At 41.3% G+C, this 16,169-nt stretch overlaps 2 protein-coding genes across 3 annotated transcripts in view; one reads left to right on the forward strand and one right to left on the reverse strand.

The window, feature by feature from the left end:
• CMSS1 (cms1 ribosomal small subunit homolog) overlaps window positions 1-16,169 on the reverse strand; it is a 340,967-nt gene that overhangs the window by 197,716 nt on the left and 127,082 nt on the right.
• FILIP1L (filamin A interacting protein 1 like) overlaps window positions 1-16,169 on the forward strand; it is a 288,762-nt gene that overhangs the window by 155,108 nt on the left and 117,485 nt on the right. For both annotated transcript variants that reach the window (XM_075594076.1, XM_075594074.1), the window contains exon 4: window positions 10,115-10,293. In XM_075594076.1, the coding sequence (XP_075450191.1) occupies window positions 10,115-10,293 (179 nt within the window). The remainder of the gene's footprint in view (window positions 1-10,114; window positions 10,294-16,169) is intronic.

The raw sequence follows: 16,169 nt of genomic DNA on the forward strand, positions 1-16,169 counted from the left end.
CTGAGCCACTAATTGAGCCACCTGTGCTGAGGCAGTGAAATCCTTAACACTTGACCTGTTGTTGGCCCTTGAAGACTGGAGTTGGTCACCCAGGTAATAGACACTTCAGCCTTCATTGAATATGGCCTGAAGCCCTCTTCCCTTTGCTCGGGAAGATTTATGATCTATTTATGTGCATGGTACTTTTATATTGTATGCAAGAAGATAATAGTTTCACGGCATATTAAGTAAGGGCTGTAGCATCTTTGTAAAAAAAGGTGCTGTTCAGTTTGCGTCAATAGGGCCATCAAGCTGCAGAGATGTGCGCGGTTTCACAGGAGTTTGTAGCCGGTTCTCCAAGCTTTAAACCAATGTGCATTTCAATGTATATGCCATTTACCACCCAGACTCTGAAATAGGGCTTGCGACAGTGAGGGGGAAGAGACAGACAGAAGGGGAGAGAGAGAGAGAGAGAGAGAGAGAGAGACAGACAGAAGGGGGGGAGAGAGAGAGAGAGACAGAGACAGAAGGGGAGAGAGAGAGAGAGACAGACAGAAGGGGAGAGAGAGAGAGAGACACAGACAGACAGACAGACAGGAGAGAGAGATAGACAGTGGGAGAGAGACAGACAGGAGAGAGATAGACAGACAGACAGGAGAGAGATAGACAGACATACAGGAGAGACAGACAGACATACAGGAGAGACAGACAGACATACAGGAGAGACAGACAGACATACAGGAGAGACAGACATAGAGAGAGGAGAAGGGGGAGAAGAATGGCAGGAGACAAGGAATGGAGGGACAGATTAGTTTGGTATAGTACCCACTGACTTATATACCTTCCAAAGCACTCATTTATACAACATGTGGAGATATCTGTAATCCACCTGAGACACACCAGAGATAATGGATATATAGGCCAATTATATTATGCTAATTCTATTCACATTATTTAAATGAGCATATTTCCCAGGTATCTCTGGTGTGTCTGAGTTATGTTCACAGGTATCTCTCCCCGTATTGTATAGCGGTAGGACAGTCTCTCGCGCTTTGAAGGTAACATGGATTTTGTTAGAATTATAAATGGGTACATCCTAACTCTGGAAGATATCATTATAAGCAATCATTTCACTTCACACAGCGCTGAGAGTATATGATGCAATGAGCATTGCATCATTTACATGAATCCCTGTCCTCAGAAGCTTATGACCTCATTTTGATTCATTTGGTGCATGTGACTTACCCAAGACCAGCAGGAGACAATACTTTGACAAAAAAAAAGTTTTGGCATTGCAAGGATAGTGAATGAACATCGTCAGGATCCTGCTAATGTTTCACAGATCGTCTAGAATGTGTCTGAAATCACACGAGAACAACCCAAAACTCCCGATTTGTAGTATTTTTCCGTTTGTGTGCTTCAAGTAGAAGCAAAGTGCACACAAAATAATTAAAGATAAAGTACTCCAGAGCACATTCATGTTTCAGACAGGCCCCCAAACCTGCCTTAAAGAACAATGTCGTTCGAGTGGCCCTTCTGAACTCCAAAAAGCACCAAAATAGGAATACTTTCATTTCAAATCTCATTTTATATTAGCTCGAAATACATCAGTATTGGCATCAATCATGGTGTTATTAAGCTTTTAAGGCAAACATAATATTTGAACTAATGAAAAATAGCAGATAATATATTTCTTTGAACTACTCCTTCTGCAGCTGCCATTCAAGTATTATGTGCTCACTCTGTATGCAGACATAGCACTTTTGTTACGATTTAACCTTTCCAGTTGAACTCTATCTGCTTTCAATTAAAACTAGAAATGTTAACTTGGAAGGGCTAACCTTTTAGCCATTTACAAAGGCTTCTCTCTGCAGGCCTAGAGTGGCAGAAATCCGGTTTGACATGTGGACATGATGTCAGTGCTTGGCCATGTCTGAAGCAGGAAATGAATTGATTTTCATTACATTTACAGTATTTCTAAACATGTATTGTGGTTCATTTGCTAAATTAAGTATGTACTGTATGCAGACTGACCGCGTCTCCCGGAATGACCAGGAGACTACAGAACTATTGCGACTGTCTACAACAGTGGCTAACGCCAGTCCTCACGGGCCACCAAAAGGTCAGGTTTTCAGAATATCCCTGCTTCAGCACGTGTCGCTCAGTCAAAGACTCTGCCACTGATTGAGCCACCTGTGCTGAAGCAGGGATATCCGAAAAACCTGGCCTGTTGGTGGCCCTTGAGGACTGCAGTTGGCCACCCCTGGTCTACCGGCTTCATTGGAGACTCACTACATTTCCCGCATCCTTCCAATTTGCTCTGCGGTAATGATGTCCGTGCATATCCTCCTCGCTAACCCCAGTGCTCTCTGACTGCAGCTGTTGGGAGACAATAGGCAGCCAAGGGTTGCAAGCTTGGAGTGTCCCAGAGATCAAAGCAGCGTTCCCGGTTCACTGTGTAAAAAAGGGCTGTGCTTGGTATAGTGATCCTGAATATCTCCATGTCCTCCTGGCTCACTAAAGCTCTTCCCAATGAAAGCATAGAGATATATTAAAAAGACTCTTGCCAGGCATCCAATAGTGATTATCATAAGAGGTTACAATGCGGTGTCATGAGCAGCACATATTGGAGTCACGGCTTCATATTGGATCCCCCCCCCCCCCCGCATTTCATTGTTGTGGTCAGGATGTTGTCTCCGAAGAAAAGCGTGACTTTAATGTTAATATCTGTAAATGATAAATACAGTACCAAAGATAAAAATGCTGTTTGTATGTGTACATTTTCCTTATTATTTAGAGTTTTTCTGAATTGTCAACAAATACCCGGTAGCACGAGATTGGACTATGCTTAGTCTGTAGTTTGTAATGACCTTTTTAAATGATTTCATTTCAAAATCAAACAGGAGTTCTTTTTCCAGAAGGCCTGCTCATCAATACAGAAAAACAACAACAACTTTGTTTTGTAATGAGAAAAAAAAGAACTATATTACAAAAGTGCATCCAGTGTGTGCATTATATAGAGACAGAACAGAGGAATGATTTGTGTAACATTGGTGGTTATTAAACTGCAATAGTGCTGATTGGGTCACTATTGCACCGAAACCCACCTTGAAGTCAATAGGAGTTACCATGTGATAGTGGCTTGATCAGCACTATCCGTTTAATAAATAACCCATATTGTGTCTAATATCTAAATAAAAAATATGCAGAGGTGTATTCTGGAATATCCAGGCTCTCCTATATATGTCTTTCTTGTAGATATACTCATCATTTTTATTTTACTTGTACTGTAACAACACAATATCTTCCCTAAAAGGGAATAACACAGGACGAAACCACAGAATCTACAATTAAATGGAAATTAATCTGTTTTTCTGCTGGAGACGTGCCAAAGTCCTCAAAGGCACAGATAAAAAGAAAGATTTGGGTCCAACCTCTTTTATAGATACGCAAGATATGCTGTTTGTTTTCCAATTTTAGAAATGGGTGGATAAAAGAATGTTTTTATAGTGATTCAATTCCTGTAAATGTGTTGCCTAAAACACGCAAGTAATAAGTATTACGTAAATGGTGCCCTTTTTGTTTTTCCCTACTGGTATACATTTTGTATCTTTAGATCTATCTAGCTGAAAAACAGCCTTGGGAGCACAAGAAAAAAAATACTTTGTCCAAAAAAAGTGTTTTATGTTCCAGCAGCAGCAAGCATGCTTCAGACTTCCTGCAGTATGTCATTTCTACTGCATGTGACTTAATAAGGAATACTATTTGCCTCTTCAAATCGTATGCCTGAATTTCCCCACAGTCAATGGATGGATTTTCCAGCACACAAACTTATTCAGGAGACCAGTCTTTTATTACGCTAACAAAAATGTGACACAAAGTGATCAGTTGAATAAGGGTTTCAGCCAAAGCACCAAATATCTATCTATCTATCTATATATATATATATATATATATATATATATATATATATATATATATATATATAATACACATCCACACCGGGGGAAGAACCAGCACAGATAACATTCCAATAGACACTGTTTATAGTATAGCTTTTGCTTGCTTCATTCATTGTAACATCGCCGGAAGAAGAGATCAGTGTATCTCGAAAGCTCGCACAAATAAAAGCATTTAGTTAGCCACAGAACGGTATCATCTATTTATTTTTTGATTTTATATATATATATATATATATATATATATATATATATATATATCTCCAACACCCCTAAGCGCCTCTTTTGGGAAAGTATAACTTAATGAGACTCATTGTTGTACCAGTCTCCCTTGCCCTCTGGAACAAAGTAAAAAAAAAACAAAAAAAAACCAGAGAGGCATTCACCACATACATGGTTTTGTCTCAATGTTTGGAGGAATTTAGGAGGGTGAAAGAGACAGGTTGTAAAGGGGATACGTAATTATTGAATGGCTCACAAATGTCTGAATCTCTGCTTGAAATACTGTAGACAGTGCTTTATACCAACAATTATTAACCTTATTTAGTGCATTACCACGATTATGCATTAAAGTACCAACTAGCTAGTTATTTCACAGCAGGGAATTCTGGTGATTTCCTAGTCTGAAAACCTTGATAGGTAAAGAAGCGAGCTCCCCTGCCGCGGCCTAACTCAAGATATCCTACACACTATTGGCACATGCTGCCTGCACACAGATGATTAAAGATGGAGAGACACATACCTGCTGTCTGCATCTATACCGCAAAAGGAAGGTTTGGAGAATATCCCTTTTGCTCAATTACAGCTAATCAGATTCTGATAGTGATCTGAAGGTTCTGATTCCAAATCTGTCAGAATCTGCTCAGATAAAGTCCCATCTCAACCAGAATTCACACACCCGCTTAAAACCTGACCTACAGTATATTGTCCAAGAGGATAAGCCCAACACAGAAAGCTCTGAAAGGCCAGGGCCTCGATCTGTCAGGCCTTCCACTACTGGATCTCTGAAGATGGTAAGTGATCATTCATGTCAGAGATTGCTGGTTGAGGCTCACCCTTCGATCTGTCAGGCCTTCCACTACTGGATCTCTGAAGATGGTAAGTGATCATTCATGTCAGAGATTGCTGGTTGAGGCTCACCCTTGCTTCTTCTGCCTGGAGGAGAGTTTAACTACAGTGCTAGCCCACGTGTTTTAAGAGATCGGAAAATCCACTTTTGACCTCACAGAGCAACACGAAAGTCACTCCACAGAGGAGAAGCACGCATTTTCCTTAGGGAAAAGGGCCTTCAATAGGGGGAAAAAATAAAACAAATCAGAACTTTTTTTACCACGATCGCAAAATTGTACTTATTACAATGATCCGTTTGGAATCCCCATTGAAGATATGTAATAGCTCTCCCGGATGTACTAGGAAAATGTGGGAATTCTTCAGATGATCTGGGTATTTAAAGCACCACTGCTTCTATACCATTAGGAATTGCGATATCCAAAACGTTTTGAGTATGTGGAGTCTGTTCTGATCCAAAGGCACACAGTTTGTTTTGTGTTTTTTTTCTTCTCTTTTTCATATTATAAGAGAGTTATGTTATTAGTATTTAATCCCCCTTCTTTATCAGTGCTCATCGTTATTATGAATGCTCTGCTTTAATAAAAGTAGTAACAATTAAAGGAATAAATATGATCTCATTAAATCTATTGGTTCATAATGATCTAACTTTTTCATAGTTCATAATATTTTATGATGAAAACACTCCTGATTTAAGCCTTGTTTGACCATTACAGCTCTCTCAGAAGTGAGCGTTTGAATAACCCATTTGTGATTATGTAGATTTACATTTTGTTTAATTCGAGCCGTTTTACACTTAGGGGACTAGATGGCACTATTTTACTCACAAGGCTTGCACAATGATAGTGTTGATGTGCATGTACAGATGTAGTAGGCATTATTACACCTGCTGTGCAGATTAGCCCAGCCTCTTTTTCGCACACGGCTAATCTGTTATCAATGGTGTCTGCTCCCGTTAGAGTTGTGTGTGTCCCGCTACAATGCGCCAGCAGGAGCAATAATGGCTGCTACATCTGTATATGTAAAACGGACTACTAGCTTTGTCACACTGTAGCCCCTAGTCACTACTCCAGCTCTCCCCTGCGGCCCCTAGTCACTACTCCAGCTCTCCCCTGCGGCCCCATGTCACTACTCCAGCTCTCCCCTGCGGCCCCTAGTCACTACTCCAGCTTTCCCCTGCGGCCCCTAGTCACTACTCCAGCTATCCCCTGCGGCCCCTAGTCACTACTCCAGCTATCCCCTGCGGCCCCTAGTCTCTACTCCAGGCCTCCCCTGTGGCAGGCCGGCGGGTGGAGAGGAGGCAGAATGAAGGTGGTGGAGGAGAGAGATCAGGTGAGAGAGATCAGCACGGGAGCGAGATCAGGACGGGGAGCAAGATCAGGACAGGGAGCAGGGGCGAGATCAGCACGGGGAGAGAGATCAGCACGGGGAGAGAGATCAGCACGGGGAGAGAGATCAGCACGGGGAGAGAGATCAGCACGGGGAGAGAGATCAGCACGGGGAGAGAGATCAGCACGGGGAGAGAGATCAGCACGGGGACAGAGATCAGCACGGGGACAGAGATCAGCACGGGGACAGAGATCAGCACGGGGACAGAGATCAGCACGGGGACAGAGATCAGCACGGGGACAGAGATCAGCACGGGGACAGAGATCAGCACGGGGACAGAGATCAGCACGGGGACAGAGATCAGCACGGGGACAGAGATCAGCACGGGGACAGAGATCAGCACGGGGACAGAGATCAGCACGGGGACAGAGATCAGCACGGGGACAGAGATCAGCACGGGGACAGAGATCAGCACGGGGAGAGAGAGATCAGCACGGGGAGAGAGAGATCAGCACGGGGAGAGAGAGATCAGCACGGGGAGAGAGAGATCAGCACGGGGAGAGAGAGATCAGCACGGGGAGAGAGAGATCAGCACGGGGAGAGAGAGATCAGCACGGGGAGCAAGATCAGGACGGGGAGAGGGGGCGAGATCAGGACGGGGAGAGGGGGCGAGATCAGCACAGGGAGCGAGATCAGCACGGGGAGAGAGAGAGATCAGCACAGGGAGAGAGAGAGAGATCAGCACGGGGAGAGAGAGAGAGATCAGCACGGGGAGAGAGATCAGCACGGGGAGAGGGAGCGAGATCAGCACGGGGAGAGGGGGCGAGATCAGCACAGGGGAGCGAGATCAGCACAGGGGAGCGCGATCAGCACAGGGGAGCGCGATCAGCACAGGGGAGCGCGATCAGCACAGGGGAGCGAGATCAGCAGAGAGAGAGATATTATAGGGATGGGTAATATGGGGAAATAGATGATGTGCTGCCCTTTTAGGCTCTGAAGGACCACACCTGCTTGCACCATGTATCGCATGTTGCCCACTACTGCTGTAGAGTCTACCAGCGTCATCTGTTGTCAATATTCAGTATCTCTCTCCTTTTGCAGTGGCTAGTGCATTAATGCATACACTGCTCTAGAAGGCATCACTAATAGGATCAGAAAACCTATTGGTGCATAACAATCTAGTTTAAGACTATAAAAACGTCAACTAAAACGTTTTTTGTTTGTTTGCCTTCATCTGGATCAATACTGTAAATACAAATATAAGGTAAGTATCTGTCATCTACATTTACCATAGGTTGAACTTGATGGACAAACGTCTTTTTTCAACCTCATCTACTACAGTACAGGCAGTCCTCGTTTTACAACGCTTCGCTTTACAACGCTATGCAATGCATACCTATATTCATTTTTACAACGCCAAAATGGCTTATCCAACGCTCTTACGACGCTTTGCAAAGTTGTTTATGTGTATATAATATATATATTATACTATATTATACTATATAATATATTATATTTTTATATTATATTATATTTTATGTTATATTATATATATAATACAGTATATGCACTATATAATTTATGTGTGTGCTGCATATCTATTGTCTGCGTTAAATATTTTGTGTATTTTAGCATTAAAAATGCCTTCAGGAACGGAGCCTTTCATTTAACCAGTGTTCCTATGGGAAAACGTGTTTCGCTTTACAACGTTTCGCTATCCAACGCCATTTTGAGTAACGCATTGCGTCGGATAACCGAGGACTGCCTGTATGTAACTATGTAACTAACCAATATTGCGGTACTAACCTGTATAAGAATCTAAGGCGAAAACATCCACGATTCTTTCAATTGACATTTTTGTCTTTCATAGCCTAAACGTTGAATAACTCACTTTTGAACCTCAATCTGGATTTAACATTAGTTCATTATGACCTTTTGTTTTAAATAAAATAAATAGTAAAAAAAAAAGGGGGGGAGGGGCTAGACAATGTTACTATGTTAAATTATTTACATTGTACATTGAAAGTGTATGTGACTTTCATGACAAGCTGATGTATTTATGTGTAAAAGTACATATCCCTGGGACATTGTTGAGCCTATCAAGAAACAGATTTAAAAACACACACACACACACACACACACACACACACACAAAACTACCACCTGTAGCACAATTCGTTGTGCTTGTATACCACAGGATTGGAACCCCTGATGTACACAGACGGAATACTGCAAGAATACTCCATATTCATTCTTATTGCAGTATGTTCATGTTAAGAGGCAGATGGGTCCTCAACATGAAATGCATCATTAAAAAAGCTGGATCAAGATACAGTTTCAAGACCAGCACACTTTTGCAGAAGACTGTATGGCCAATTATATTGCAGTAATGTTAACGCACCAATCCCTGCTAATTGTCATTTTGCATTTTTATTTACTTTCAATGACGCTCTCCCAGAGCCCATTGCAGTCTAAAGGTTACCATCAAATGAAAAGATCCATACATTTCAAATGCTCCGTGTAGGGGGGTTGAATGAATCTTATTAGATATATACATTGTTAATGTAAGAAAATGTGATAATTTTCTGGAACATAAACTGAACTAAGTAGGTAACACATTTACTGCAAACATTATGGTCTATAAATGCATAACAAGAAACAGTATAGACTACAACTGTTAAACACAACTGTGCAGATAATAATACACTGTTTATCCCCTTCACCCAAAGATTATGGGTAGTTGGGATGTGCCATACATTTTAAATAGCCTGAGACCAAAAGCCACATCAAGGGAATATCCTGCCACAACCCACAAAAGTAGCTCCCAAGACCAAAGGGGGTTGGAGAAAGTGGAAATATAGTATTAAACTTACACTGACTCTGAAAACAAAAATAGACTATGCGAAAATAATTCACATTTTATGACACAGCTTTTTAAAATGTAGCCAAAATGTAGAATGGAAGCAAGAAATCTGCATGTGAAATGTGATGCTCTATGTTAAATCAAATCGAAAAATCTTTAGGGAGATTGCAGCGAGTGAGGTCACGCGATGTTCCAGAGCGAGACTGACCCCGCTGGTCATACTGTTCTGCTGGAGAAATGATTTGGTCTGGGAACTTTAAAAGATAACTTTTGGAGGGAACTATGGGATCGCTGGAACTGGTTGTACAGAAACATTGTGTATGATAATATTGTCTTGTAATCACGGTTAATAGTAAAAAAGGTAAAGAAGGAAAATTTCAATCCCTGCAAAGAATTTGCTCACCATCTGCTTATCTGCATTAAGTCCCTTTTAGTGTGATGGAATAATACATGAAATTGGGGAATACACAACTCCATTTTTTACTAATTTACTGGTCATTCATGGTATGGAGACATCTTAGTTCCGGAGACTCTTACCGGTTTAGTTGCAAGTGTTCTTTCCTGGACATTTAAAGATGGCTCCCACCATGGTCCAATAGGAAGCTGCAAACTCATCCCACCGATGATGTTGCATTTTCCTCTTGGACGGTGGGATCCATGAGATCTGGTGGCTAAAATTGTAAGCAGGTGAAAGTGGGGATAAGGGATTTTCCACAGCTAAAATAGTGCAGTTCAGCCCCAGAGGAGACTGTTTGAATTCTGTAAAAAACAAAACAAATCAATGCAGTATGAAATAAAACGAGTAAGGGGGATTTCTGCTTTCAAAGTGAAATATTTTTTTCAACACCCATTTCTTCTCGTCAAGATAGTTCAAATCCATTGCACATTGCTACATGATTGTCTATATTTTTTGTAGCTGGACAAAGTTGTTGAGAAACATAAAGAGACGCACAAGAGGATGCTAGAGCAGCTATTACTGGTGGAAAAATCTCAGAGGCAAACTGTGTATGAGTTAGAGGATGAGAAAAACAAGCATACAGACTATATGGAGAAAAGTGATGAATTTACAAACTTACTGGAACAAGAACGAGAAAGGTAAGGTTGCTATAACTTACAGTATGTTGTATAAGGGATTGGTTGATCCTTTCAAATAATAATATCATATTATAGATGCAAGCTCCTCTTTACTAAACTATATATATATATATATATATATATATATATATATATATATATATATAGTTTAGTAAAGAGGAGCTTGCATCTATAATATGATATTATATATATATAATAATAATATAATATATATAATATATATATTTTTTTTTTTTTGCTTTCCTTACCTTTTGAGAGGACATCCTCACCACATTCCTTCAGGCTCCTTCTAAACTTACTATAGGATTTGTAGGCTTATTGGAGCTGCACGTTCTTTATTATTGATATCACTTAATGTTGACAGTAGCGCACTTTATTCTACACATTATTTTCCCTTCTAAACATCCCTTAACCTTTTTAAAAGGGGAGAAAATCCCCTTAAGAAAACCTTACTGCCTGGGGTCAAACATGGAGGGAAAAAATGTAATCAATAAACAGTGAGGATGAGACAAGCCAGGAGTTCCTGCAAGAAGAAATACCAACCACAGGGTCTCTCAAGATACAGTGGCAATTCATTAAAATAGGTTTAAGTCAGTAGATTCTGAGATGTGTGGGGGAAGAAAACCGAGGAAAACGTATAATTGACCTCTTTCATACTGTATGTTGTGTGTAGGCCATGGTTGATTTCCAGAAGGATTGCACCCGTAACTTCGACTTGTACACAATATATGACAGGTGAACCATTAGGGGACCCTTATTGCTTCTCGACACATGCACAAGGAGCTGAAGTAGGAGAGCGGCCACGGAATGATTTCCAATGGTTAGATCAAACTGCTTAAAAGAAATATCAACACTATGCATTTAATTAAATTAATGACAAGTTGCTATTTATAACATGTTTCCCTTAACATGACATCAGCTATTGGGAGATAGCAGGATGATGGGGTTTTAGGATTCTGTTGGCACTCCTAAGCAACCTCAAATTTGTTTGTGTCATAAACCATAGGATTAGGTTCTTTGTATATTAACACCAAGCGATCAGGTGCTTGAGCTCCAGAATAGTGTCACCAGCCTTCCGGAACTCAACCACATGATCGCTTGGTGTAGGGATCACGTGGCCTCTGGTAGCCCCCCCAAGATGTGAATGGAGCTGGAGGATACTCCACTTCTGTTCTGATCGCGTTCACCGCTGCAATGGGGAGGTGAACACGATCTTCCCCTAGAAAACTAGTATTTCTCGTATGACGCACTATGTATATCGCTAGAGTGCCGGCCCTTACGATGTGCAGTGTATGTCACAGGGCACTCAAAGGGTTAACTAGCTGTGAGAGTCGGGCTGTTGCCGAGTCCACATTTTAAATGAAAACCGTTCAGTACATATATTGCAATTATCATTTGTTTATGTGACAAGAAGCACGATATCTTGGGGAAAATCTGCACTGACATCTTAAGTGAAGAGCCTGCTCTTTTTAAAACAAATACCGTTCCAAAAAAAATAGGTTTAAAAATGGAGAACCATGTATGAATATTCTACAACAACCCACAGATTTATGCAAATGCATTCATATTTTAACTATGTATATAGAAAATGCCATTGAATGTTAAAGGGTCACAGGTTGACAGATCATCCTCATTGCATAACTGTGTGTGGCCTGGCCTTCCCATTATGGCTGTCCACTCATTCCCCTACTAGAGCTAGTGGAAGGAACAAAACAAAAAACTTTGTTGGAAGCAAATAAAAATGTCCCGTGTGACACATTCATGTCTCAGACAGGTCTGCAACTCTGCTTTCCACCATTATCTACCAGCACACAATGCTTGCACTGCAGTGAGGGATTCTGGGAAATAACAATTTAAAGAAGACTCCTGAAAGTGGAGACTATTCGGGCCTTACAAACCATTCAGTCTGTTTTTCGTGGAGTGCTTTAATTTGTAAACGCGGGGTAGCAAACTCCAGTCCTCAAGGGCCACCAACAGGTCAGGTTTTCAGGTTATCCCTGTTTCAGCACAGCGGCTTAAAGATACTTAACTGTTTGTCACAAATCTAGCTAAATCTTCTCTGCACTTTAGTACTCTTTCAATGTGAGATGTTAACAGTCTCTGTACAGTGCAATTTGTATATGTTGCCAATGATTTGCATAAACGTGACATTAAATCCTAATAAAACTATTAATCTGGAAGAGAAAACAAAAAGTTGATATTATTTCGCTCATGTAGCTGTAATCAGAAATACTGGAGCCAGCGTGATAACATCTCGGCCAAATTTTACCCAGATACGCTGCGGAAAAACAAGTGAAAAATCAGCATGAAACATGAAAGTGGCCAGTGACCCAAAACTCAACTCGCATGACCACACTGACATAATTATCTTAAGTATCCTACTTTCCTTTCAAAGGTTGATGTCCACTTGAGGAATGTGAATATGTAATATTGTGTTATTCTCTCCAGCATTCAAACAGGTAGTGAGAAGGTTGGACCTCAAGTTAATCAAAAGTGTGAAATATTTGCAAATGTCTGTGTTTGACCCCAAAAGTTGTCCCCGTCATGTTTACTGTGCAAACAGATAATGGGGAAAGGCAGGTTTGTGGACCTGTGATTGTGCTCACAAGTGATATTTCTATTTGCTGTACTCTGTACAGTGGAGGGTTAATGACACTTTTGTTTTTACACACCATAACTTTGTTTGTGTCTCGTATATTGTTAAGAACTTAAAACATTTTTTTTGTTTGGCTTCACTTGAGTTTCCCTATGCTCACAACAGGGCTTAGCATTTTAAATGCCATTGCCCACCCCTGCACATAGGTACAGACTTGCGAAAACACTACAAAAGCAAACTCAAATCGGGTTATCACAGTATAAGAAGTATACATTGTTGTACACGAAGCACAATACTCGAGACAATGTAAGGCATTTTTTGCAGAAGAAACTTAAGGCACAAACTCGAGAGCTCTCAGGAGTTGAGGTATTTCAAGCCTTTATTCCTGAAGGAAACAGAGGAAAAAAAAACAGTGTTTCCCACAATGTTGCTACACAAAGTCGTCATCTCCAAACGCGTGTCAATCTTGGTCAGTTCATCTCTTTGCACCTACAACACATTACTTTTCAACTACTCTGATAGCAACAAAGGGGCGGGAACCGTAGGCAGCAACTCATGCAAGTAATATGCATGTTCTCAGAATGATAGCTTTACACTGATAAAGTGAATGTCTCCAACAGTCCAAATACGGTTAATGAAGAATAGAAGGATGATCCTGGCTTGACGCCGGTAGCAGCTACTGTAAAAGTGCAAAACATTGATGCTGCACAGACCTTGTAAGAAGTATTATCTATGGATCAGTGGATGTGCTTTCTCACACCCAAACGTTACCATCTGGAACATATTGCTAACTAGAAGGAAATGCACTAGATATGGCATGTCTCCCATGACTGCTCAACTAATTATATATTTGAAAGTATTTTGTATGGTATTGTTCCTGGTAGAATTGGATTATGTGAATATTTTTTTTTTTACGACAAGTAGAATTTGGGAACACTGTGCATGTTCAGAATAGGGAACCCATGTTATTCCTGTGGTCCCAGCATCAGCGAAGACAGGATGCTGCTATACTGGCATTACTGGGAATGGTACTTTCTTTATTAGCACTTTCAGTTCGTTTGAAGCTATTTATCTGTAAAAAGCAGTTTTTATATAATGTTATGATGTTATATATATTTGTTTAAATTAATGAAGTGATTTTCTTGAAACGTACATAATTTTTACCCCTACAGTATGAGACGCAAGCGTTTATCTAGCAGCAGCAGTGAACATAGTACTGGATTTAGTACTAGTGTTATGAACATCAAGGGGCGGCCAACGGGTCAGGTTTTTAGGATATCCCTGCTTCAGGTGGGTCAGTCTCTAGTATAGGTGGATCAATCCGTCCCAGATTCAGCACAGGTGGCTTAATCAGAGGCTGAGTCAAAGACTGAGCCACCTGTGCTGAAGCTGGGCTATCCTGAAAACCTGGCCTGTTGGGGGGGCTTGATGACTGGAGTTGAGCACTGCTGCTGTATAGCATAGAATCTAATATCTTTACCACCTAAGGCCTCGGCCAGGCTCCCTGCTGGCGTGCTGAGGCGCGCTGAGGCGCAGGGAAAGCGGGTACTTTCCCCCGGCCTTGCAGTTGCTTACCGCACGCGCTGTCAGCGGGCCGTCAGGGGGTGGGCGCGTCACTGGCCGGGGGCGGGCCAGTGACGTCACGGAGCTGATTCGCCCTCATTGGGCGAACCGCTCACGTGACTGGCCTGTCGCGCCGGCAAGCGGGGGAATTTTAAATTCCCGAGGCCTGCGCTTGCGGAAGCGTAGGTGAGCCCCTACTAAAGCCTCTCTAATTGCGGCTGTAGGGGCTCAGTGCTGAGCGGGAGCGCGCGTCAGCACGCTTCCGCCAGCAAGAGGTAAACATGGCCGAGGCCTTAGGCTGAGGCCCCGCTGGTGCTGACCGCGCTCATGTTCGAGAGCGGTGACATCACCAACTCTCAAAGCATGAGCACAGGGTGTCCTGCCTAATTTTGCAAGCGGGGCATGGATCGGGGCTATTTGTGTGTTTAATGTGTGTGTTTGTGTGAGTGTGTGGCTGTGTGTGTGTGTGTGTGTGTGTGTGTATGTGATTGAGTTCTGTGTGCACTTACCTCAGCTGAGCGTGCGTCAATCTCAAATTTTTTTGTCTCCCAAAGCGCCGAGCTTGGGAGAGCTTACGTCCGCTCCGCGTGAACGAGCTGATTCACACACACAAAAGAGAATGCGTCAAGCGCTGAGTGCCAAGTGCGTTCAGCGCCAGCGGGGACGTAGCCTTAGGCACAAAACTTGCCCACAAAGCAGGCGATGAGCCTGATCCGCATATGTTCAACTTAACACCTCATAAGCTATATCAGAAATCTACTACAATATTTTACTGGGGCATTGAGGGACATTGTTGCAATAAGCTACGGCAAAATATAGTTAACTCTGTTGTTACTATATAATTTTGAGTTTGCAATTACTTTGATTATTTTTTTAAAATAAAGTAATCATTGTCATACATGTTTATTTCGGATGTAGGGGCAAGGGGGGCACAAAACAATCTTCATTTTCCTTTTTATGCACCATAAAGAAAAAAAATTAAAGAAAAAAAACGTTCTATTAATTGCTTCGCTAATAAGAGATTCCCTATAGGATAAGAAAATGCTAATTATTAGGTGTTACATTACTGTAGCTCCAGAAAAGTTCTCAACTGAAAAATATACAGTATGGAGTATTTTATGTGAAATGTTGCTGTAGTGATGACAAACTTCTATAAGCATTATGAATATCCTACTCAATAATGCCTAATAACACAGTAACACAATATAGTTAAAGTCAGAAATATTAAACAAGAAATTATATTATCAGCTGCAGAGCTACAGTACATAAACATCGAAGGAAGTGACTAATAGATTTTGGCAACATGGAAATTCAAACTTACAGAAAACCCTAAAGGACTCTGATCTCACACACTGATCCATTTCCAAAACGCTTGCCAAGTGATGTCACTAGAAATGTGTTCAGTGATGTCATGCAGCGGTCACAGTTGAGACCTCGTCAGCTTTAACATTGCAATGCTCACTGTCTCTGCAAATATAACTCACTTAAAGAACATTGATGGGGGAAAAAAATGTTTTATGCCGTTATAAAGAAATATTTAGCACTTTATTAGGGCATCATGCAGATGCAAGGTTGGAACAAATCTTAGTCAGAGAACATGTCATTATGAAGGTTACAATGACAAATCAAATATAAATGAACTTGATTACTTTAATACTTAAAGTGTACATAATTAAAGCAAGTTAGAAACCTGAAGATGTCACGTAACCGGAAGCAT

The sequence above is a fragment of the Ascaphus truei genome, chromosome 3 (assembly GCF_040206685.1).
Source record: "Ascaphus truei isolate aAscTru1 chromosome 3, aAscTru1.hap1, whole genome shotgun sequence".
NCBI lineage: Eukaryota > Metazoa > Chordata > Amphibia > Anura > Ascaphidae > Ascaphus > Ascaphus truei.